The sequence below is a fragment of the Geospiza fortis genome, unplaced genomic scaffold (assembly GCF_000277835.1).
Source record: "Geospiza fortis unplaced genomic scaffold, GeoFor_1.0 scaffold264, whole genome shotgun sequence".
NCBI lineage: Eukaryota > Metazoa > Chordata > Aves > Passeriformes > Thraupidae > Geospiza > Geospiza fortis.
In genome coordinates, this window is record NW_005054332.1 from 284,679 (window position 1) to 310,447 (window position 25,769).

The 25,769-nt window shown below is 36.6% G+C and overlaps 1 protein-coding gene across 3 annotated transcripts in view; it reads right to left on the reverse strand.

Moving 5' to 3' along the window:
* Positions 1-25,769, reverse strand: part of FAM135A (family with sequence similarity 135 member A) — a 65,189-nt gene that overhangs the window by 28,050 nt on the left and 11,370 nt on the right. For 2 of the 3 annotated variants that reach the window (XR_004081793.1, XM_031057592.1), the window contains exons 3-10: positions 13,351-13,430; positions 9,040-9,182; positions 8,854-8,924; positions 8,366-8,539; positions 5,984-6,110; positions 5,471-5,624; positions 2,605-2,682; positions 392-441 (exon numbers count right to left, since the gene is read on the reverse strand). Coding sequence is in view for 2 of the 3 variants with exons in the window: in XM_031057592.1 (XP_030913452.1) it covers positions 392-441; positions 2,605-2,682; positions 5,471-5,624; positions 5,984-6,110; positions 8,366-8,539; positions 8,854-8,924; positions 9,040-9,182; positions 13,351-13,430 (877 nt within the window). In the remaining variant the exon portion in view is untranslated. The remainder of the gene's footprint in view (positions 1-391; positions 442-2,604; positions 2,683-5,470; positions 5,625-5,983; positions 6,111-8,365; positions 8,540-8,853; positions 8,925-9,039; positions 9,183-13,350; positions 13,431-25,769) is intronic. The other variant, XM_031057593.1, reaches the window with a different exon arrangement.

Here is a 25,769-nt window from a genome sequence, read left to right on the forward strand (position 1 = left end):
ATGACTTGCTGAACCTCCTTTTGTAAAACTTACTACTGTTTGATCTTGCATCATTGTTATTTGATAACATCAAATTCCAAAAAATCAAATTATAACTGCAGAAAATTCAAAGTGTGATTTTCATACAAGTAATCCACCTTTCTAAAGTTTCAGTTTCATGATATAAATAGTTACACAGCTACCACCAACACACCAAGCCACCAGATCAACAGTTCAGTTTTGGTGTCAATTGCGCAATTTCTCTTTGGAGGAAGAGTTTAAATAAGTGCTGGAAAAACAGAGATGCTGTCATCCTGAAACAAAAAGTTTATTCCCAACTAGCATATAAAATCAGCACATTCTACTTTTATAGTTATTTAACTTATTTAATACATGAAAAAAAGCCCTGTACCTTGACTTCTTCACACAATTCTGTAAGACGAATTTCTACATCTATGTTTTCTGGAAAGATGAGAGGACATACCCATGAGTAATGTACTTTCCAACTTGCAGACTGAAACAAATTATCTCACAAAACAATTTTAAGACATGAAAAAGAATTCATCAAATAAAACTTGAAGCCATATTAAGTGCCACAGTTATTAAGTAAACTATAAACTTCCATTAAAATTCTTCACAGCAATTTCTGAGATTGAGGACAGAACATAATTAAGAAAAAAATTTGCAGTTATCATGATTGCTTATCATGACACCATGTCAAGGACAACAATTTTCTATTCAAAATTAAATTTGAAAATACTGCAGTTTAGATGATATAGTTTTCAGATTATCCACTGCTATTCAGCAGCAATGTCATCATTTCCAACCAAGGTAATACAATTCCTCTCCTATCAGATTTTCTAGAGAAACCTTATTCCCATATCCTTTTTCTAAAGGTATATAATTTACAAGATACATGAATATAAATACAAATCTTTAGTTGTATGAGGAATTTCTTCAGTTAATTAAAGTGTTCTTTAAGGGATCTCTCAGTAGCTCAATGTTAAGAGCAAATCAATCTAACACAGAATGACAGCTTAAACTGGATCTGAACTTTGAGTCACTCATTTTTGAAGAGAACAGATATATTCCTTCACAAAGATATTTTTCCCTGTTAAACAGCCCTGTTTACCTTGGGGGATTTGATAAATCAAATAATAATTTGGTATTATGTTTAATTTCCTTCTGCATCTGAAGTATGAGTAGTAAGGGAACAATTAATAAACCCTAAAATTGCCTGTAACAAGAATTTATATTTCATTTTTGAAACACAGTATTGAGGACAAAAATGTTCAATATTTCTTGAAAATGCACAGCAACAAAATATGCCTTGAAAGTCCCAACAGTAACCTCAGGGTATGGATAATGAACAAAGGTTTACAGAACAGCAACAGTATGTATACTCAACTTCTCTCTAATTATGTCACCTATACTTGGTAAGCATATATTGATTTTGAACTAACAGCATTCATCATGCTTAGGTTTGATCTTAATGCCACACAAATTAACTCACACAACACGAGTTCTGAGGAAAAAACAAATTGCAGAAACGTATGATGTTCTCAGAAATAAGCTGACAAAAGTTGTTTAAAGAAACTACATGAACCTTTTGCTAAACAGCACTTCATGATAATTTTTCTGAAAACACGTGAAAAAAATTTAAGCTATAATATTAGTTTTGGTATGGCCACACAAATCTTGTCATTAGTGAAAAAATTAAATGGTTTACTTATGAAACCATACTGATTATTTGGTTGTCACACTTCAATTGAGAACAGGCTTGTGGAACAAGATTTAAAACACTGAAATCTAAAATCATTATGGAAAACCCCTAACTATATTCATACCCCAATGCTATATTAAAAAGAGAAGACAGAATAGAGCTAACACAACACAAAGGGAATTTAAGCACTTACATTCTATAGCAGTAATGTTAACCCAGCAAACATTTGATGCAATTTTGCTGGCTCTGCTAAAAACCAGTTTGGTTTCCTTTTTATATTAAAACCAAAACACACTTATAGATGATTAAAGTAGTGACCTGCTATTCTATTCTTTTCCCAACAGAAACTTCCTTGTGCTTAAAGAGCTCTGTAATCTTTTGTCCAGCATCAAGCCCACACTGATGCTCCAGTGGGAGGACTGGCCCATGTAGATATGGACAAATGCACCCTAAACACCGATAATGCCTTGGTAGTGTTTGGAAGAATTAAGTCTTGAGATACCAGAAGGAATCTGAAAGATTTCTCAGAAAACAAAGGTATTAATTATCTTTAAATAGCTAAAAATCATGAGTCTGTGTTGCATTAAATGAAGCTATAATTTTAAGCTATTTTTTAAAATGTTGATGACTGACTGAACTTTCACTCATTTTTGTTTAGTAAAGTAGAACAACACTAAATTAAAAAACAGCAATAATGTCTCATTTTATCATCTATTTATCAGCCTAAAATTTAGTAGCTCAATTCTGCAGACTTCAGAGTTCAACATATGTTTGCTATGGCTGAATATTGAAATTGATTCTCTCTACAAAAGGAGTAACATTTTATATCATCAATAAGAATGTAATATTTTATAATATCAATAAAAATCTGAGGGATTATATCACCTGCTTTGGAAACATACCTAGGTAGGCGATTCTCTGGGTTCGTGGATATTTTCTTCTGAGAAGGCGTTCATAAAGGACCTGCATGCTGGCCTTGGCTAGTTACAGGGATTGTACACACATGACTAGTTACTATACTCCTTTTTTCACCTGTGATTTATTATTTGCCTTAAAGTTAGTAAAAGAGCTTATTGCTAGCCTAGCAATTAGTGCAGTTAGATCAGTACATGAAAACAAATCATTTTAGTGTAGTTTCTAGATTATCACTTGTGATACAAATTAAGATAGTGTTTTTTATTTCCTGAAACCAGTAATATTTAAATGCTCAATTACAGTTATAGAGTCTAACAGCTGTCTTCCCATGCTTCTGCAAAATCAGTGCCTTGTGTTAAAATTTTATGACAGAGAAATAGCAAAGCAAACAGAAGAACCAAAATTAAAGAGAGAATAATTTTATCTTAAACAAAAAAGTGATGATTCTGAAGTTTAAACAGGACTGGATATTCTCTTCTGTAATGCCTATTTAAACTTCACAGACAAAATATGCACTATAAAAAAGTTAATTTACTTTAAAAATTAAAAAAAAAGTGCAAGTTACAATTGTGTACTTTGTGAAGTCCAGTGAGCCTCAATTTCTTTACAGAAACTTAGCAGAAACATAGCTTTTTTTTTTGTTAACTGCTGATGGATTTTAGAAACATTAGTGTTAATGGCAGGTATTATTTTTCATAAGCAAAATGTGAGTAATAATTAAAGCTTACATTATTAGTACTTTTTATTATATCAATTGTCCCAATCAATGTACAAACAAAACAACCAAAGTAAATGAAAAAGATATTTATAAATATGAAAAAAACAAGTAATTCTAGCAGAGACTTAAAAAATAAAAATAAAAAGTTAAACCCACAGGAAACAAACTGTCAGTAGACTATGTACAATGAATGTTAAATCTAAGTTGTAATTTTCTCTTCAGATATTTATTGTGAGCACTTCTGTTCGAAACTGCATTCCTGAAAATAAGCTAAATTACCCATATAGATGAGAAAAGGTCTGATTCAAGTTCCATTGAAGCTTTTGAGTGGTTTTGGTGACTTCAATGTGGTTGAAAGATACAACCCAATATTGCATTGCCAGTATGCAACTCAATGGCAGCTTTTTTCTATGACATATATATTTTGAAGGAATATTTTAGGGGAACTGAAGATCATATCTGAAACATTTAGGTATCAAGATTTAGTCTAAGCCTATCCTTAGAACAATAGTGCCATCAAACTCCAATACATTGAGTTGGTAAAGCAAATCCAGAGAAGGGCAAGGCTAGTGAAGGGTCTGGAGCACAAGTCCTGTGAGGAGCAGCAAAGGGAGCTGGGGTTCTTCAACCTGGAGAAAAGGAGGAGGCTCAGGGGAGATCTTACTGCTCTTCTATAACTGCCTGAAAGGAGTTGTAGCCAGGTAGGGGTCAGCCTCTTCTCCCAGGTAACGAGCGACACAAGAGGAAATGGTCTCAAGTTGTACTAGAGGGGGCTTATATTGGATATTAGGAACAATTTCTTCACTGAAAGGGTGGTCAGGCATTGGAACAGCCTACTCAGGGAAGTGGTGGAGTCACCATCCCTGGAAGCAGTCTAAAGGCATGTGGATGTGACACTTGAGAGATGTGGTTTAGTGGTGAACATGGTGTTGCTGCCTTAGTTGTTGGACTTCATGATTTTTAGAAGTCATTTCCAACCTAAATGACCCTCTGATTCTATGGTTTGAGAAAAAGTATATTTTCACCTTACAAGGAAAACTAAGAGCTGAATCACTCCTTTAATAAGGTGTTTCCCTCCATATCAAAACTAATATAATGGGCAGAAAAGTGTAGCAGTAACTGTAGTAGTATTTTTGCTTCTATAAAGAAAACACCTCAGTTTCTAGTATTTTTCTTTGGACAGACTTGTAATACACTTCCTGAATTTTTTTCCACAACAAATAGCTTGGTGTTTTGTAATACAGAAGTGAAACATTCTTTGAATCACTAACTGACCACATCACATTTTTAAAATATCTTTCATATCTCAATCACCAACTAAGCACTGTTTCACTGTGCTTAGTTTTGACACTGATAAAATTAAACAATACAAAAATAAGTAAGTATTGTCTACAATCCATACAAATGCCAAATGATCCTTTTTTTCTTTAGTAGACCATGAGTAAAAGGAGTATATGGCTGCTGAAGAAAAGTCTAAATTATTGTTTAAAATGCCAATGTATTTCCCTTTCTTACTTCCACTGCTCTTCTAGTGCACAAATCAAGGTTAGGCTCTCTAATATATCTTCATTCTACAGAAAAGGAATGTACATGTACATTTCCATACATTACATGTAATACATTTGCAGTTATTTTTATCACATGTGGTTAGCTACAAGTCTTCATGGCAACTAAGTCTGCTTAAAAAGTTAAACTACAAACTAAGCCAGCAGCAGTTTTTTCTTGTAGGTCTTTTTTCATGTAAGTTTTCAGTGAAATATTCTCCTCAAAGCTTACAGAATTTAGATTTTTGTACAAATATGCAATGTTTCCTTACAACAAACAAAGTGCGGTGTGCTACTTGGATTACGAGCTTCTCTAACTTTCTCACCACTAAACACAGTAATTTGAAAAAAGAGCAAATCAAGATCAAGAAGAAAAATATATATTTCTATAGATTAAGGCTGTTATCTCCTTATTTTATTAGAGATGAGATAGTACTTGTTCCTTTGTTTTTCTTCAGTTATTAAATTTCAGATCAGTTTAAGCAAAGAACATTTTAGATGTAAGAGATATGCCATCAATGACAGTTTAATCTAGAAGAGGTCTTATAAACATTCACAAGAAAGTGATAAGTTTTATAAGATTGAACATACCCAGTTCAATTCGGTGAGAAGAGGGGAGATCCTTGGTTATTGTAATGAAATATCTATGTAACCCTTTGAAAGCAAGCAGCAAAGTGGCACAAAGTGTATAGTGGAAATTATAAGCATGACTGAGGAAAGATTCTGAAACAACAAAACTGCAACCCTAGAATAAAAAAGAAAAGGCACATATTAATTTTGTATAATAAATGAAGTGTTAGCAGAATGACTGAAAAGATAAGCAATTGCCTCTTTTCACAAACTTGATTTTTGTGATTTTCAATGGATTGCGAGACATTAAAAAAGGAGGTCAAACACTTAATATTGCAAGCTTCCCATATGTACATTCCTGAAGCAGGTAACATAGTCTCTTGGAACATTTTTTCTCATTTCCCTTTCCATATGCCACCCCAAAATCACTTTAACAAAGTTCATTCTTTATCAAATAATATTCCTGCAGAAAAGACAAAATTCACACCTCCCCACAGAATACAAATAAAATTTTAAACTGCTATTTAATCTTACGTCTGCTGATAATTGTTTTGTGTAGTTATTGCCAAAGACCACACTTTCAAGAGAAGGAATCACAGAGTCCCTGTTTTGTGCTGGTGCATTCCTGTTCAACCACGTATTCTTCACTGGGCGAGGAAAACTGCAAAAAGCACAAATGAACTGATAATCTGAACATAGTGTGCCTCATTACTTCAAATGCAAACTTCAATTAATTTAAACAATATTCCTGAAAGTTTAAGCCAGAAAGATAAATTTTGAACTATAACAGGTATAAAGTATTCATTTTCTGTGGATTTTGCTGTGAGGACTTAACCTCTTAAAAGTGAAGCAGTAGCAGGAAGTTCAAAGCTGTTACACAAGCTGACATTGCTGTTTTCCTAAAGGATGCCTGACATCTGCCTGCTGAGGAGGAGATCCTATCCTGAACTCCTGGAAGAACAGAGCATCCTGCAACAGTAGCCTTGTGATAAAAACTAGGAAAGATGAACGAAAAATGAATGAATGCAGAAAGTGGAGACTATTAGATAACAGGCAGAAATAAGCAATTACAGATTAAAGAAAAGCATAGATTATACAGGAGTCCAGGGCTGTACCCAAGTAGAATTATCTTCTCTTTCAAGGGAAGTGTTAACACTGGTTAACAGTTCCCAACAGAAGGTGAATCTGAATGCTACTCAGAAGAAGAAAATACTTAAAAAGTGACCACTCCTAGGAAAGGAAGAGGTGCCAATAATGTGAGCATGATCCAAACAGACGACCAAACTGTCACCCATGAAAGCTCAAAGGACAAAAAGGAGTGGTATCTGCAATTCTCAGGTTTTTCAGAAAGAAGTGCTCCAGAAAAGTGAGCCAGATATGGATACAGCAACCATCAAGTATTTGCTACATGGGACAGCTCAGCTGAAATAAAACACTGTAAATATTAAAGTTTCTTCCTCTCCCCATCATAAAGGACAACTTGAATACCTTATGTTGTGGACACAGCAACACCCTACTCTCAAGATAACAAAAGCAGCATAGAAGATGCTGTTTTGTTTCAGTATCTCCTTACACAAACTGTATCAAGCTGAGGTTTAAAATTAAATAGCATTACTGAATCATCACTTGAAAAGCCAGAAACTGAGGAAAAATGCACAGGAAAGCCCTCAGATTTACTGCAACTTTTGAAATGGTCAGTACAGACAAATATGTTTCTGCATAAAAATTAGTATCAAAACCTGTTTTTCATTTTCTAACAACAGATGATCAATATAAGTTAAATGCCTGTGGGACAGTGTGATCATGTACGTTTTACACACATGATGCTACTTTAAGTAAATTTAAAAGTGCATTTATCAGATTATGTCTTCAACAACAACGATTCCCACCTTCTCAGTACTTGTTTCTTTCCCAAATAAGGCTGCGCTATCTCTTCAGATGTGTTAGTTCATTTACTATATAACCATGTATGTCTAAAACACATCACCAAAACAATTCAAACCAACTTGCAGGGGGAAAAAAGACGAAAAACCCATGAAAGTCAGCTGAATCCTCCAGACCAGCACAGCCCTACAGCATAGAACAGCTGTCTAACATACTCAGAGATAGTGTTTTCCATGATGTGAAGACAGGCACAAGGAGTGGGAATACCTGAAGCTAGAGGTCTGGGCATTTATGGCACAGACCGGCCTTGAATATGAGGAAACTTGAGAGCAGTAGCATGGAGTACTTGGAGACCACGAAAGAAGGAAAAGATAGATATGCTAAAAAAAGGTGTGCAAAGAATACTTCATATGTGTAACTGAGTGTACAGCCCTTTATCACAGAGAGAGAGATGCAAAGTAAACAGAGATTGCAAAGGTTGACACAAGTAGATGAAATTAAAAGGCTCCAGCAAAAAATAGCCAAAATATTTTTTAAAGAGAGAAGTTAATTCTCCAGCTCCTTTTACTGAATAAAATGCTAAATGTATCATTTGCAGACATCACTGCCATTGCAGTAGTAACTGAAAACTGTGAAGACAGTTAACAGAAGGTACCCTATTTGTAATAACAGCAGCTATTTCAGTCAGTGTGTACAGCAGATCTTCCTGATTAAAAAAAAATCATAAATATTTATACATATAAATATACACATACAGATACAGATATTTATACATTCCTCCACTTCTCTGGCCTTGGGCATTCTCTCTCTTCTACACTACACACTCTTATTTCTAATTAAAAAAACCCTCAAAAATTGTTTCAGATAATTTTAAAAACAAAAAGTTTCTCATCCATCTGGACCCTGAATTCCAAAATCATCATAGAAAACAATGCTGTCCATAGATTTAACTCCTTATTAAGTATTCTGGTTTTATAACATTTCCAATTGGACATTCAAGAATTGATTTGCATTTTATTAGCGAGAGATTACCTTATCAGTGGCTGATGCAGAGCAACCAAAGAAGCATGGACTATAACCGATATGACAGAAAGGTGGAAGTAATCAAACATAACATTGACGTAATGATGAAGGCCCTGGTGTAGGTTAAAGTGCAACTTTAAAGTTCGGCTACTAATTGGCTGTAGCGTGCTCAGGTCATCTGGTCTAAAAAGAAATCAACAGAACAACATACATTTAGAATAATCATATTCAAAGTGCAAGTTATTAATAACTGACTCAAACAGCAATGTATCGTAAGTCCATACTTTGAAACACAATGACATCTCCCCCAGAGAAAAAAAAATTAGAATGAGACAAACCAGTTATGAAATCTTAAGCTACTTCAGCATTAGATTTGTTTTTTACCATCATTTATGTCTAATGTGAACACACCACACCTATAAATAATACAGATTTAAACAGATTAAGAGGTTAACATATATTCTTGCTTTAACAAAATCTTCTATATTTAAACTTACGAGTAGTCTGTATCCGTGAAGTGTAAATCTAATGTTAGCAGAAAATTCATTTCATTAAGCGACTCCTCAATCTACAAAGAAATTGTAGAAGCATGAAATCTTTCAGGTCCCTTATTTGTACTAATTCAAATTGTATAAAACAAAGCCTAAATTATCTGAATATAGTAAATTTGAACAGCAGATTACCTTCCTTTCATCTAACAGCATTTTTATTTTGAAAATCATCACATCATTCACAGAAACTTCCTCATTTTTGTAAAGAATCTGAAATGTTTTACTGCAAACTATATTGTCATGGACTGAAGCAGGAAAGGCGAGATCTGTTGCACCTGAAGAGAGAAACAAGTATTAATATAACTGGAAAACTCAGAGCAGCTAATAAGTGTAACTATCATTTCCATCAGCTTCTTGATTCCTATTAAAACTGTAACAACATCAGTAATGTAAGTGGTTTTCAGTCAGCGACTGATGAAGTTTGAAGGGGTACATTTTGTTTCAAAGAAACACTATCAGTATTTTTAATATAATTTGTTTTTAATATACGTTCTGAAAAATTTTTGCTTTGTTACAAACAAAAGACATTCTAGGCATCAAAAATTGCAATAAAAATCCTGAATTCTGTCTTCTTTCATCTAGCATTCATGTTAATTTGCAGGTTTTAACCACACTGAAAACAAAATTACCTACAGATGAGGCAAAGTGGTTAAATGACATATACCACTCCACTGAATCAATCAAGAGCAGAGATTGTTTGTTCTTTCTTTCAAGATCTTTGCATCCTACTCTGGCCAAACTAATTCCGAGCTTATCACCTGAACCTGGCACTGCACATGGAATATGGCACTTCAAAGGCTACTCATCACAAAGAGCTCAGAAAAGTGTGATAAATGGTTGGGGAATCTTTTGCTGAAAAAAAAAAGAGTTAAAAGATTTGCAGAAGAAATGAGAAAGGGAATGATTTAAAACAGTAATTGAGGAAATATTTATCATAATAGCGAAGGATTATCACACAGGAAGTATCACAATGGGTACTATCCTCTGAAAAAAACCTAAAAGAAGTTGGAACTTGGAAGAACAGAAGTAACAGAAATACTGACACTTATAACTCCTCTTAAAAAATGGCTCAATGACATCAACGTCTTCCAAGACAAAATGTCTTAGAAATCGTGTAAATGTGGGTGCAAAAGATTTTTTAAAATTCTTTTGATTCTTCTTAATAAATTACTTCAAAGAAATCCACAAGAGGAAAAAAAAAATCCGCAGTTTTCAGTCTACAGCTTTGGGGCCTCTGATAGAATATTACTGCCCTTGGCAAACATTCCCACTCTTAGTAACATCTTAATTCAACTTCTCTTCAGAATTGTACAAATACTGAGTTTTGCTGAAGTGTTTTCATACATATCATCAGTTTAGGTATCCTGGACAAAGTGCTTACAAAGGCTGAATCATTACTGTGTAATTCCCCTATGAATAATGCCACTTTCAGCTTACATCCATCTGTGTCATTTGTTACAGCTGAAGGGCAGAGCAGGTATGGTTTCACTTGGCACATAATCTGATATAACTGCACAGCATCAGCAAAAGGGATCTCCCACTCCTGTCTGAAACAAAAGAAGTAATGGAGACAAATGGCTGAGGTCCCACTTCCTCTGCAGTGTCCAACCCTGAGTTACAGCCCTGAGCTCTGCTGACCTCAGCGGAACACAAACCGGCACCCCCAGAAGAGAGAGAGGAGCTGCAGAGCAAAAGCTGAGTCAGGAACAGGCTGAGCCACTTCCACATGGGGAGCAAGGTCTCACAAATGTGGGGTCATCAAGGCAGAACTGCTGTCTTTTAAATCAAAGATGCACTGACTGGCCAGGACTATTCCTAAGCTTCTATCCAAGGCTGTTTCCACAATAGAGGAGAAAAAAAAAGTGGGATTTTTTTTACTCTTGCCTATAAATGACATATTTACTCTTACATATTTATTACTCTTGCATATAAATTTATTTTATATATATATATATATTTATTTATTTATTTATTTATCTATATTTATATTCGTATTTTGGAAGATAATTTACTCTTGCATCATAAAACCAGACACCTCATTTCTTCCTAGTCTGCCTTCACTGGTTTTTCCTCTCCCTTTTATTTTTCTCTGAAAACCAGCCATGAATTTTTGAGAGAAGGAGGAATTTAGAACATCCTCAAATCTGAAACAACCTCATAAAGGCTAAAAATACATATGTTTTTCTTTTCATTTTCTACAGCACAACTACACCTTCCTTCAAATTACAAGAATAATAAAAGACCTTCACAAGACTGGAGCTAAAGCAAGTGAATTGCTTTATCATATCTGTAATGACACTTGTGCTGTGTCCCAAGCAGTTCTCATGAGCTACTAAAAGATGTGAAAAATAGAAATGGAAAAAAATACTTATTTAAATTAATGAAGAACTGCATGAAGAGCTGGGCAAGGGGTGAAAGGAGATAAAAATGAACTGGAAAAAGAGGAAAAACTGAAGACTGTGTATTTGACGTGAGAAAATAAAAGGAGGAGAGAGACCAAACGAATGGTCTGTAGGAGAGGGGAAAACACAGCCAAAGTAAGGAAACTGTGGATGACTTGTGCCTAGAAGGAGGCAAAATTACTTGGAGAGGAGTGGGAAAATCATGACATGACAAAGTGAATAGGATTTAGAGTAGGCAAATATGAGAAAGACTGAAAAGAGAGGAAAGTACAGAAAGAAGGACCTGATCAATACAGGACAGCATTCCCAAGAGTGGGTATCCTGACCAGCCTCCTCTGTGGTCAGCAAGCAACATCTTCACACAGTGAATCAGCACTGTGCTACTCTATGCTGAGACCAATAGCAGCTATTTTCTACACATAACAGCAGTCTCAGGAATTGCTATCAGCTATTCCTCCTCCTAGAGCAGGAGGGCTGCATGTGAGCCTACAGCATCCAGCTCTGCTAAATCAAGCAGGTGGCTAAATGGAAATGGAAAGCACAGTTTCTCAGCAAGACCTAGCACTACCACCGTGTCCACAAGAAGGACAAACGAACCCCCTTTCACTGACCAGCCTGTACCTTTCCTTCTGCTTTGTTGCGGGACAAACATTATCAGTAACTACCTGACAACAGAACTGAGAAACTGATCGAAAAAGGGCCCCAAAAAGGGTTTGAAGGGGTTTGGGTTTCTTGCAAAACAGCTGCTTGTCAACTGAATGAGTTCCCCAGTTGAGTTTCCAGACCAAATCAAACATTTGTGTCGACAGCACACAGAGCAATATGAAGGTAAGACAGAGTGGCCAGGGGAATCAAGCACTCTTTTTTTTTTCTCTGTCAAAACTGCTGATCTAAACTCACACCAAACTGCTGTCTTAATGTTTATACCCCTTTATGCCTAGTAACAGGAAACAAGAGCTAACACACATGTCACAATTTGCTAACAAGACTGCAGCTTTCTGAAAAAAAAATAACCTAAGACCATTCAAAAATATACCATGAAATGGAAAAACTTTTTTTCCAGCAATATCAATCGTATTATTCAGCATCACTTCCCAAAAAGTGTGTTTTACCAAAGGATGTTTACCAGACCCAAATTCTCTAAACTGCATCAAACTTTGCCTTTGAAGTGGAGTAATCTTGGCTCGTCAGAACTACTCATTTATCTCACACAAATCCAAGAGATATTTAGGAAGCTTGACCAAAATCCAGTATCTACATTGTTGCTGTACTCAGATCTACTTTCAAAATAGCCTCAAAAATTCAGTTTCAGTTACATCCTATCAGACTGTATTCAGTTACATTTTCTCAGACTATATTGGGTTTTTCTTCCATGAAATTCCCATAATTCCATGTAACATTTGAAAACTTAATTAATTTTTTGCTTTTCACATTTTTACACCATGCTGAGGTGTGGCCTACACAGAATTAGGTGAGTCCCAAGAGGTTTCTCTGGATTTAGTTTGCATGGACATAGAAATCAAAAGTGAATGACAGGTTTAAAAAAGAAAAAAAGATAAGGGAAATCTGTTCAGGAGGTTAAATCAATCTTCAAGTGTACCACTAGAGAACAACAGAGTAAGTTTGAAAACTGCATCCTTTCAAAGTGCTCTTTTCAGAAAAAGAATGGGCTTATCAATCTGTGTAAGAGTCTGTATCTGAAATTCTCCACTGCTTTCAGATATCTACTTAGATCTGCCCTTGGTCATCTTGGCCTGAAACACGGAGAAGACTGAGCTCATCAGTGGAAAAAAACAGAAGACACTCATATAAAGGAATCACCATATTTTACTACCAGCAGAGACAATCGGCAGATGAAAAATAGTAACACAAATTCTGTAATCAACTTTTAAGTCCTGTTGTTAAGAACAAAATATATTTGCATTGTGTTAGTAATAAAATTAAAACCACTTCTGTATTAGTTATAAAAATATACAACAAAAATTCCTCAATTAGCAAGGCAAGATAATGACCTAATTTACTGAAAAGTTTTTACACTTACCAGTTCCATGTAACAAACTAGCTTCCAATATGTGTGGAATTCTTGGAGGAATTTTCATAGATGCACGAATCTGGTAAAAGCTAAAGCAAAAGAGTGATTTGCAACAGATGTGTTACAGTACATCTCATTTACCATATACAGATATATTGGTAAAGGCAGGAATGGATAATGGGAAAGAAGAACAGATCAAGGAAGTCTACAAAGCTTAATACTGTCTTACTTGACCCTTACCATGTTATATTTTATTTTTTAAAATTATTAATTACCAAAGTACTAGTCAAACATGAATAAAAAGTCCCAACACTAGCTTTTCCATATCCCACGGAGTTGGGGCAAATACTTGTAAAGACCTGCAGCAAACTACACTGGGAAACTTGTATGAATGAAAAATCAGGATTATCACATACACTACAGTCATCTCAGAAGGATCTGCCATGTAGCACATCTACAGGACTGCTATAATCAGTTCTGACACCGAAGGAGGTGAAACTGCAGTTTGTACAACTCCCCCCTGCAGGATCCTCTGAAAACACATCACTTACCAGACACTCCCTGTACAGTCTGTGGCCACCAGCTATGCAAAAGTGCAAATAAAAGGTCACACTAAGCAAAACATGATAGTACCTTTATGCTATCAAAGCCAGGAACTGCAGGCTTCAAACCTAAAATTGAGAAAAACCCCAACACGAGTCTTTGGGGTCTCCACCCCATCTCTAAACCATTTTTCATCTTATTCAGCTCCATACCATTTCCAACTTTGATTTTCATCTAAGAAATCCTTAACTGTCATCAGACTGATTTTATGGAAGCCTCTACATAACACAAGCACCCACAAATACCCTTAGATGACACCTTCTAACCATCCCAGCCCATTTCAGATAATTTATTTTTGTTTTAAGAGTTAGCTTCAGCTCCTCAGTGAGCTGATGTGACCTACCACACAGCTCCGCAAACACTAGGACCAGTGAAAGGGAGGCAGCCCAAACACAGGTACAGAGAGTAAGAAAACCCCACCTTTTTTGGTAGCAGCATTGTCCTAAATGCCCTTAGGAGTACACTTTTACCCCTCATATTTCACTCACAGTGTACACCCAATCACAGTCATGGTTTTCATCATCCCCAAAAATCCAAACCCAAACCAATGTATTTGTTGTTTTCTGATTTTGACTTCTAACATTTCAACTGAAGCTCCCCATCTGGGACTGAATGTGACTGTATTAGCCTAACAATCAGCCAATGAAAAAAGCCCTTAATTTAATTCTTTCACAAAATTAAAAGTCAACTTTAGACTCATCAAAACTTATATATCAAAGAATGCTTTATAATGAACCAGTAACATTGTTAGAGATAAGAGATTAAGTGATTCCTACTTTTAAAAAGTAGAGCAAAACTTAACCTATTGCAAGCTACTAGTTACATTTCATTTTTTGAAACCCACAGGTCAAACATGATTCCAAATACACTCTCTAAGTGATTAATAAATAGTAAATTAATTCATTTTGCATTGGGTTAAAGAAACATGAATTAACATTAAGCTTTCACTGTTATCTTCTCCAAGAGTATACAGAATTGAGAAGATTAAGAGTGCCCTCTGAACAGTAACCCAGGAGGATGCAGCATAGCACGGTGATGTACTCCTTTTTTTCTGGGTCAGATGAGACTTCCATCCTTCAATTAGTGACTCATTTCACCTATACTGAAGAAACATGACACATGATAATGTACAATAGCCTCAGCAAGGAGATACTTTCCACCAGCCCCAGCTTCACAGTGTCATTTTTGGATCCACAGTAAACATTTATCAAGAGACCAATGCCTTACCACTACTGGCTGCATCTTCCCATGATCCTAATGACCAGCTTGTTATGGTAAAGCACACTGTTTGCTATTTAATTAAAAGAAATTATTTCATTGTATTAAAAGAATGCAAAATTATTTATATGGTTTACATGAAATATTTTGTTACGGTCTTCTATTAAAACATCACATCTCAGTAAGTTCAGAGATATGCCACATATTTTAATTCACCTTGGCTTTAGCCTACCAAACTATTCATACCAAACTGTCATTCTATTAGAATTTTAAAAATCCAAAATCTGCATGATTCTCAGCTGATGTTCAGAAGCATGTGACAGTTCTGCAGAGCATAAATTTAACTCAGGATTAACAACTTTATCAAATGTGGATAGATTACTGAATAAGGACTGTAACAAGGTAAAATGAAAGGCAAAGTAAAATAAAAATTGAGCACTGAACAGAAAAAAGGTGCAATGGGATATTCCCATTACTTAATCCAATAAGGCTCATTCACCCTAGAGATACTATTAAGTGACTGTTTACAGTTTTTGCCTCAAAGAAAATGATCAATAGAATTGTTCATGCTTAAAATGTAATTTGTGAAACCAAAAGGCTGTTAGGACATCCTTTCTTTCTTATTATTGTTTGCTTGCAATTAATCAAGAGCAGACCATTCTATCCTTTTTCTTCAGCAAACCCTTTACCTGCCTGATATTTTTATTTGGTTCCATAGGGAGATGAAGGTGTCTTGTTTGCTTGTTTGAGACAGATGGGTTAGATTTTCAGCAGATTTATACTTTAAGCAGTTTAGAACATAAAACATTCACCTGTTATGCTGAATAATAAAATCTTGTAGAAGTTCAGCTAAGGCCAAATATGCAAACACTAATTCAAAATCTTATGCCTAGATACATGACAAAACTATTTAGCTGCACTAAGTTACTTAAATAAGAAAGACAGCCCCCTACACAGTATTTACCTGAATTATTCACTGTCATTCATATTTAAATGCTGTATACATTAAGGACCTATCTGCAAATGAAGAGCTATTATACTGAAACAGGATACCTGATTCACAAAGGTATTATATTTGCAATTTGTAAATAAGGAAATACTTTTTTAAAGTTATGATATACATTTCTCATTTGACAGCAAATTTTAAAAGTAATGAAAAAAAATGGATCAAGTTTAATCACTCTTTTCCCCAAACCCTCCCTTCCTCATCTTGCCATCTTTTGTCCAATCCACAAATCAATTTGTGTTGCAATGCTTGCATTTCTATTAAAAACCAAAACAAAACCAAGTCACTTTCAATTATTTCCTGGCTGTACTATAAACATTGTTTCATTCTCGTCAGGACAACTGACACATAAGCCTGATCTATGGTATTTCCTTGGGCCTACACATAGCAATTCAGCATCAAGGACTTGTTACTCACCTATCACATTCAATTCTCCCAAATATCCTTAAAACACTCCATAAATAAGATCTGAATACAATCAGCTCTCCACTGTTTCATGTATCAACTCTCTGCTATCTAACGTAATGAGAGAATGAAGGTATCCTGCGTAGTGGAAAATTCCAGATGACAACAATACTACAGATCACACAACCCATGGTGCAGCAAACGTGCCCAAATCGATGAAGTAAACTCCAGGTTACCAATGCTTTCAAATCCCAGTCCAGCTTCTTCCAAATGGTGGAACATGGCAGACTTAATCACACACTTGCAGGCTTACCACTAGAACTTTTCAGACATAACAGCTCGGGTCCATCGGTGTGTCTATACTACACTGCTTTCCTGAAGCCCACTGGAAGGGAGACCCAGCACAAACATCTCAGAGCACGGCCCGTGCTGAAGCAAAGCCAGTGAGACTCACATGCCCAGTCTCAGTACAGCACATTTTCTCTAACATGCATCTCTAAGTCCCAGGAACATGACAGGGGAATTATCAAACTGATCCTGCACCAGTCTGGTACTTTTTCAAGTACTGATTCTGAGAGCAACCTAGACAAATGCTCTAGTGGTAACAGAGACGGCTTCAGGTTCATATAAAGATTTATGTAAAACTGTTTTCCAGAGCAGAAATACTAGAAAAAGAAAATAGCTCAAGCTTTGCAGACAGCATTAAGATTCCAGAAAAGTACTAGGGTTCTTAAAGCATAGACTAGCTGTGTTTTTTATGTGAAGATTTTTAAAGAATAATTAAAAAAAAAAAAGTTACAGTCTCTCCCTTAATCTCTGTTTTGACTGCATTACATAAAAAACCACCATTTTCAGATTATTAACTGAAACTGCCACATCATCATTGATTTTTTTAAGATAACTAAGAAGTCAGAAGTGTTTTGACAAAGACACTTTAAAACTACTCTGTTTTGAAGAAAAGAATTAGTGGTATTCAGAAAGGGGGTATACTGTAAGAATCACCTGTAAAAAACAGCAATATCCTTCAGACTATCATTTCTGCCACCAAAAGCAAGATTACCCTGTATTTCACTAAACAGAGAACAAACCAACAGAAATACCACCAAGAACTTTAGTTTACAGTATGACAGAAAATGCACTAAAAATTAATCATGAGCAAGAGCCTGATATGCATTAACGTTAAAGTACCCTGACAGATTATGCCATGATGTTAAGAATCAATACCTGATAATTCAGCAAGATACTGTGATGTTAGAAGATACAGCTAGTGTTTGTCACTTTAAAAGGCTGGGCTACAATGGCAGCTAAGGAAGTTGAGCCTTAACAAGAGTCACTGCAGTACAAGCAGTGCAGGGAACACAGCTAGATGAAGGTCTGACTACACAAAGGACAGATTTTGAATGAGTCTTGAGAATAATTTTTTCAAGACAACAAGTGGCTTGATGTTCATGGGTGTTGATATGATTTAAAGGACAGGCTCCAGAAGGAGGCTGAGTAAATGGAACTTGAAACAGTCTTAAGGATACTTTAGCACTGGAACAGATAAGCTATGGAATCTCCCCCTATGGAAGCTTTCAAGACATGAGGGGACAGTGCTCCAAGTAATATGGTTTGTAACAAGTTCTGACCCTCCTTTCAGCGGGAAGAGAGTCAGAACTGTATGATACACTACTATCCCTTTCAGCCTGAATCAGGCTATGATCCCAGAAGTTAAAGGAAACCTGAAAAACAGGGTTCAGCAATTTCCAACTTGATGACAGAAAGGCAACACAGTAAAAAGCACATATGGTTGGGAATTGGTACACAGAACAAGTTGCTGACACACCTGTGAACAGAGCATATTTCAGCTCCTGGTCTTCCTAAGTCCACACAGGCAAAATCCCTCTCAACAGCTTCTCTGAGAGGCAGCATTTTTTACTTCCTATAAAATTTCAAATGTCATTGACTTAGGAAAAAAGAAAAGATGACCTACAACACCACCTCTGAAAATTTGCCAACCTCTCCTTCTCTAAATGCTTACAGCATTTACTTTACTTATCTTGGCAATAGACATGAGGTCTAGGATGAATAAATATCAGATCTCTTGCTCTAGTTGTACTACTTAAAACCTTTATCGTGAAACAGTTTGATATCCATCCCCCAAAAGGTACCTTTGCTTTTGCTTCAATGTGGGAGATAGTCTAAACATTTGAGATGTCTACTGAGACAGCATACAAGCAAAGCTGAAGTAGACAGCTTATAAATATCCAGGTGATTTCTGTCAAACCCAGCCTATGCAGTCATTCTTCAGTAAACATATGCACGTGCCTGCTCGTGTCTGTTTATGTCATTTGGTCCTCAATGTCACTGCATGCAAATACACAACCATGATATTAAAAGGTTCAAGGATATCTGGAGCTTAGTGTCCTTGCTACAGACCTTGTAGGAAAAGGTGTTCTGAATCAAACAGCTAGAATTACTGCTCTCCTTTAGGCAGAGGACATCTCTACTGTCCATCCTGCGTATAAAGGATTAAATTTTGTTCATCAAGTTGTATTAAAATCTTGAAGATTCAAAAATCTGGCATGTGCCATAAATGCTTTCCCACACAGGAAAATTTATATGTTTCTTTTTTTTATCCCCACTATCAGCGAACTTCATTTAGATAGGCGTAAGTAAGGGAGTTTTTACCACATTTGTGGGAAATGGTAACTTATAATTTGAGCAGGAAAGAGGTTTATCAATAACTGGAATGTATCTTGCTACTGACAAAAATAGAAACATTTGAAGTAATAGTGATTTGACTTTTTAATGCTCCCATATGGAACTACAGGGAGTAATGCATGCAAATGCAGTCATAAAGTACAACCATTATTAAAATAAAAAAAAATCTCATGCATTAAAAAAGCATATGACTATTTATGGTAATAGCTGCACAAGACTTTACTTGAAAAACCACTTAGCTTGTCAGCTAAAGAACATTCCAAGGCAAGTGTACATTCTGAAAAAGCTTCATAACACACTTCATCATTGAGGTAAAACTTTTTTGCTGTTCCTCTCCCACAAAAACTTTTTTGCTGTTTCTCTTGCCAAGAAGAGGAAAGACAGAAGCGTGTACAGCAGAGTCTGAGCTTTCCCCTTCCTTAAATCCCACTGCACACACCGCACACTTAAATGTGCTCAGTCACATTAACAACAGCAAGCACTGCATGTCATGGACTGTAAAACTCACATGCACATTGGGTCACCTGCAGGGCAGATTCTAAATTTATCAGTTAACCAAATGGAAGAACAGCTGTGACTCTGTATATGCAAAACCTCAGGAGAGCTCTTGGGATCTACTGAGTGCAGGGCCCTATTAAAAACACACCCTCCACTGCAGACTGCCACTAAGACTTCTCTTTTATCCAAGGTGAGCTGTGGCTCAGGCAAGCAGGACTCATTTGGTGCAGGAGGAAACAGAGCTGGAGATGAAGCACTGCTTTGCAACTATGGAATGTGGCAGTGAAATGAGGAACTGCAAGGAAAACAGAGAGAAGAGCGAGGCTCCAGAGGAACAGGCAGCTCTGGGGGCAGTGGTTCCATGGAGGCAGCGTCAGACTGACCCCGGCACAGCTGAGCCCTCCAGATCACACCTACGGATCCCCACGATAGCAAACGGGCACTGACAGAAACTCCCACTGCAGCAAGAGGCTGAGTCAGCAAAATACTGAAAGGATCCAACCATGAGAAAAAATATTAGGTTATTTCTGTTCAACAACCCTCTGTTCTACAAGATAAGCCCCTTCCTACTGCAGAGACCCTACATCCCTAATTCTTCCATAGATTTGTAAAAGAAATCTTAAAAGCAGTAAAGACATTTAGCATTTCCCACAGTTACAAGCCAATACTGACAAATGCCAATGTACTTTTCTAGGCAATCTGAGTACACCTGTAACATTCAAAGCATTCCATATGATTGTGGAACACAAATACTCTATCTTAAACATTACCACAAATTTGTCAGTTTTTTTTGTAACCTCCTAAGCATTCTGTAAAAAGGCAACCCAGGCAAAGAGGAAAATCACAACGGAAATAAAATAAGGTGCAATGGAACAGAAATAAGAGAACAGAGAAAGACACAATAAAGCACAGGCAATAAAAAGTTGATTATTGAAGTGCAAAATTAAAACCAGAATTGGTTAGACTTGTTCCTTATCGGGAGACTTGCACAGTTGTCTATAAAAATATAATCCCACCAAACCCAGTTGGGGCCCACAGAATACCAAATGGACACCAAACTAGGTACAGGGGTTATCTAGACAGGGAATTATTTAATACAAGTATAGAATGCACAGAAAGATTTGTATCTTGCAATCATTTTGTAATAAGTACTTCTAATAGGGACTAATATGAGATTTACATTCTGCTATGATTGTGGGATTTATCTGAGAAACTCTAATTCAGATACTTGAGTAACAGGAAAACTTTCATGCCCTATGTTTAAAATCTTTTAGCAATCCCTTTAATGAAAAATCCATGTAACTCCCAGCTGACTTTTATTAAGATGAATAACACAATGGGCAAACTTACAGAAAATAGATAAGAGGTTCTCATACATTTGAAAGTAAGTTTCCTTGAAAGTTAATTATTTTTTTGAAGTACCTCACATGCCTAGAGCACACATTTCTGAAAATTAGTCTTATATATAAACAAAATAGTAACTAGACCAAAAGTTTGATGAGAATTATTATAGACTAATACCTCAACTGAGTCAGAGCAGCTTGTTATGAAACAGGATTAAATACATGAAACAGGATTAAATACGTAAAACAGGAGAGAGGAAAGTAAATGCAACTGGAGATTTTGCCTTATTATTACAAAAGCTTTTTCACCATGTTCTTTCCACAAAACACACTCAGGCAGAATTCCTGCAATGCTTATGAACATCTATTAAAAAACTTGAAAGGGGAACAGTCTCAAATAAGTACTGCTTTTTTAAAGATGCACATAAACATGCAGTACCAGATGAGTTCTTATTTAATCAAATATATGTTAACTTGTATTAGTCTATGTTTATAATTTTAGTTCCTCTTTTACTTCCTGTTCTTACTGAAGAGAAAAACAAAGAAATCATACTAAATTTACTTACATCTTTAAAGTACATCAGTCCCATAAAGCTTATCTTCAAGAGTAACGATTTCTCATTCTCCTATGACAACTTCTAAACTGTATTTATTTAGCTTGAAAGTATTTTTTGTTTAACTTTTTGATTCACCATACTAGACTTGCAAATGATATATCACCATTGTTTAACCACTTTGCGGCTTGGAACTTTTCCGTTTTCTGGGGAGAAAAGTATGGGATGCTAGGTTCTCCTAATACACAGGACCACAATTTTATAACTTCAGCCCTTGCAGACAGACATCAGTTTTTACTAAGACATATCATAACGTGGAAATTTCGAAATCAAAGTTTAGCAAACACAGCAGATGGGAGACCAGGAGACAACTCATTTTCCGGCATTCACTAGTCTTTCAAATGTAAGTTTTGCAGCTGTGCAAGTCTGTTCCTCTCATCTGTCAGTAAACAAGTATACAAGCCTTACAATTCACTTTGCATCTTATTTTAATGAAAGACAATCACTGTTTTAATAGAAAATAGCAAACATTTAACCAGAGGGAAAATCAGGTACCACAAAGAAAACTGTTGCAAAAAATCATGACAAAAGATCCCATGTGAGCTACTGTATCTTATGTAATATAAATCAAAGAAAGGTAGGTCACTTTCACTTTCATCACTTTCATCCCCTACCAACATCTTCATATTTTCCCCTGTAGTAAGCTGTGTAATTCATGGAAGTCACATTAGCTCCTGTCATTTAATTTTTTACATTGAAACACTGTAGTTTCAAATATAACACACTGCTCTGAGATGTTATTAGCACACTAAGAAAGAAATCTCTCAGATTTAGAAGTGTGTTTTTTCCTTCAAGCAAGGCACATTTTCATGATTCATTTAAATCATCCTAAGCCAGTACTGCCCCAGGTAGAAGCATTTTGCAGACCAAAAACTCTTTTACGTATTTTTGTCCCGCCTCAAATAAGTTTTGATGTTCCATCAGCTCTATGGTAAAAGAAACCAACATGCTCATCCACCTGAAAAGGGAAAAGAAGAATCCAGTAGGGGCTATTAACAGAAGGCAGGATCACACAGCCAGAGGAAAAAGTGTTCCCTTCAATGACATGACAGGCGCTTAAGAAAGGCTGAGCTAGTGGTGGGGCTCCATGCTCACAAATAATATGAAATTGTACTGCCACTTCTGGTAAATTATTTTTTCCTCAACTTCAAGAGTTTCAACTCCAAAAGCACTGAAGAGCAGAACTGCTGGCTGCAGACTGTATTTATTCATTTATTATTAACACAAACCTTAAGAAATAACCTCAGAGAATATTACCAGAACAATGTCACAAGAAAGTAATGAAAAGTTAGCAGCATAATTTAAGACCTGTTTCTCTAAATTACGATGATCCTAAAAGTTTATGAATGTCAAAGAGGAAAGTGAACATTCAAGATTGGAAAGCAAAAATTCCACTTCTTTCCCCTTCAAAAAAAAAGAAGAGTTACTGTTCTTGAACAGACTTTTTGACATGATAGAGCCACCTCCTACAGCAACAGTATCTTCCATCTCCTAAGACCTACCCTATCCAGTATACTCACAAGAATTAAATTTCTGATGCCAGTTTATGTAAATTAAACAAATTACAAGAGAACAAACACACTAAGTAGTCAAATCCCTTTTTCTCTTGCCAGGTTCCATAAGCTGGATACTCTGAAGACACACAGTACCTGCTGAAACTGTTCAACAAGTTAAAAAGAAATCATATAAGCAAGCAAAAAACCCACTTTGTTTTTCTAAAGTCTACATTTTTCAAAGGCTTCTGTTTTGAGAAAATGGTAAAAAGCACCACAGAAAACCTCAAATGGTATCCAAGATATTTTGAAATCAATTTTATGTAGGAATGTATTCAGGAAAGGTAGGAAACAAACTGCTGAAAGGAAGGCATGCAAAAGCACTATGAGATGAAAACTGAGCATAATACAATCAGGAAAAGAGAAAAACTCCATAGAAGAAGCAGTAACCCATAGTGATATGACTGAAGTGCAGAGATGGTCATCAAGGTGATCATATGATTTACTTTCTACATACACTGAGGGGCCTCAAACTTTCCATGCATCGGGGTACCTAACTCATTTTGTTCCCCTTATGAGGCTGACCTCCCACCACTGCTCCCTGTAAGCTGAGATCTGCAAAATTCACTGAAGAAGAGCCAAGTTCTCCTTCAGAGTTGGAAGCTGAGGGTTTCTGCTGCTCTGAATGCCTTTCTATCATCTCCTCCTTCCCCCTTTCAGAACTGACCTACAGAAAAGGGACTTCGCATTCTGGACGTGATTAGGGGTCCTTTCTCTGCCAAGTACCAGAGCTGGATCTCTCTGACTTCTGCAATAGTCAAGCAAGCTGGCATCTGGGAAACACTATCCTTTCTTATAGTAAGGGAATGTCAAGAATATGTCTTGAAATTTACTGTGCTTTTACAATATAAGGACTTCTGCAAGAAACTAAGTTTAAGGAATTCCGTTTACCCCTTTTCCTCTGTCCTGTTCTCCCAGGCACTCAACTCTTCCCCTGCAAGACATTTGACACCTTTCTCAATTACACCAATGCACCACTTGCAGAGCAGTTCTGGACACCAGTCAGATGCAGCAGCTCAGCCAGCATAACCCACAGGGCAGGGCACTGCAGTGGCACAAAGCTGCCAGCAGCAAGGGAGGTGGAAACTGCAAACTGGCATTGCCAGGCAAACTCTCTATCTCCACATGAGGGCTTAGGGAAATTAGAATTGACATACCTGACGTCTGTCATAACTCTGTATCCTAGGGGCAGGGATGCCAACTGAGATGAATGCAGAAGTTCAAACAGAGGTTTTGTTTCAAAACATACTGATCTCTGGGCTGCTGTCATTGAGCAGATCATACTGACATAATGGCCTCTCCTGTGCCAGATATGTCTTCCTAACACAGAGGCTGAACTTTTACGGACATTTCTCTCAGGATTAGTTGTAGTCCAGGATTACAGTTAAACCAACCCAAAAGCTAGCTGGTGACAGAAGTAGGCATCCCCTTCCTCCTGTGTACTTTATACTCCTTCTGCACCACCACTGACAGAATATCTGATGCTGATGTGGACCAGAGAGATTAAAAAAAATATAACCCAGAATGGTTCTGGTTTTGCCAGGTTTTTTTTTTTGAGCTGACCAACCGTAAGGTGAAAGAGCATGACTGGGGGCACACAGGAAGCACCAGAAGCAGGATAACCCTACTCAGGCAGATGCTATCCAACAGATCTCCATACCTGTAAGATCTATACCATTAACCCTGTGTTCCTGCCTGCTTAACCCACTCTCTGACAATACTGCTGCCAAAAGCAAGCCCATCTGACTGACCTGACTGCAGGAGCAAACAAAGCAGGAGAAGACCATGCATATCACACCTTTTGGCAGATACATGCTCAGGCCCAATATAAATGCATAGAATGCTATTTCACACCAGATTTGGGTTCATGACACCAACAGCGGGCCATGCTGGGTATACTCTCTTACCCCCTCCCTCCACCAAAAAAACCCTGGAGCTCAGGCACAACCATCCACATCAAAGAAACATGCACAAGTGAAAAATACACCTCTTTTTTCTTCCCAGCCTGATCATCTCCAATGACTTGGATGCTACTTCTTGCAGTAAAAATACAGAAACAGAGAAAAACTATTAGCAGCAGGTATTGATCACTTAATCTAAGGTATTCATCATATTTTTGGAGAAAATATGAGACAAATTCTTAAAGCAATTTTAAAACTTTGCACATCAGCAAAGGAACACGATGGTCCAGTCTAGAGGGCCTCTAAGCATTTGGAGGTATTTTATGCTTCTTCTCCCCATGGCCAATGTGAGTCAGAATCTGGGAAAGGCTGAACAAGTGGAGTGGGCTGAAATAAGGGTAAAAAATATTCAAAAATCTGATGAGTTACTTTATGTGGAGTACAGTAATTGGCAGGAGGCATAAGAAGGAGAAGAGGAGAGATTTTGAAGCAAACACCTGACTGAAGTGGAGACAGTGAGTCTGAGTCTGCGTCTGGTGGTGGGACTGAGCCTGGTTCCCTATTTCAAAAAGCTATATGCACTC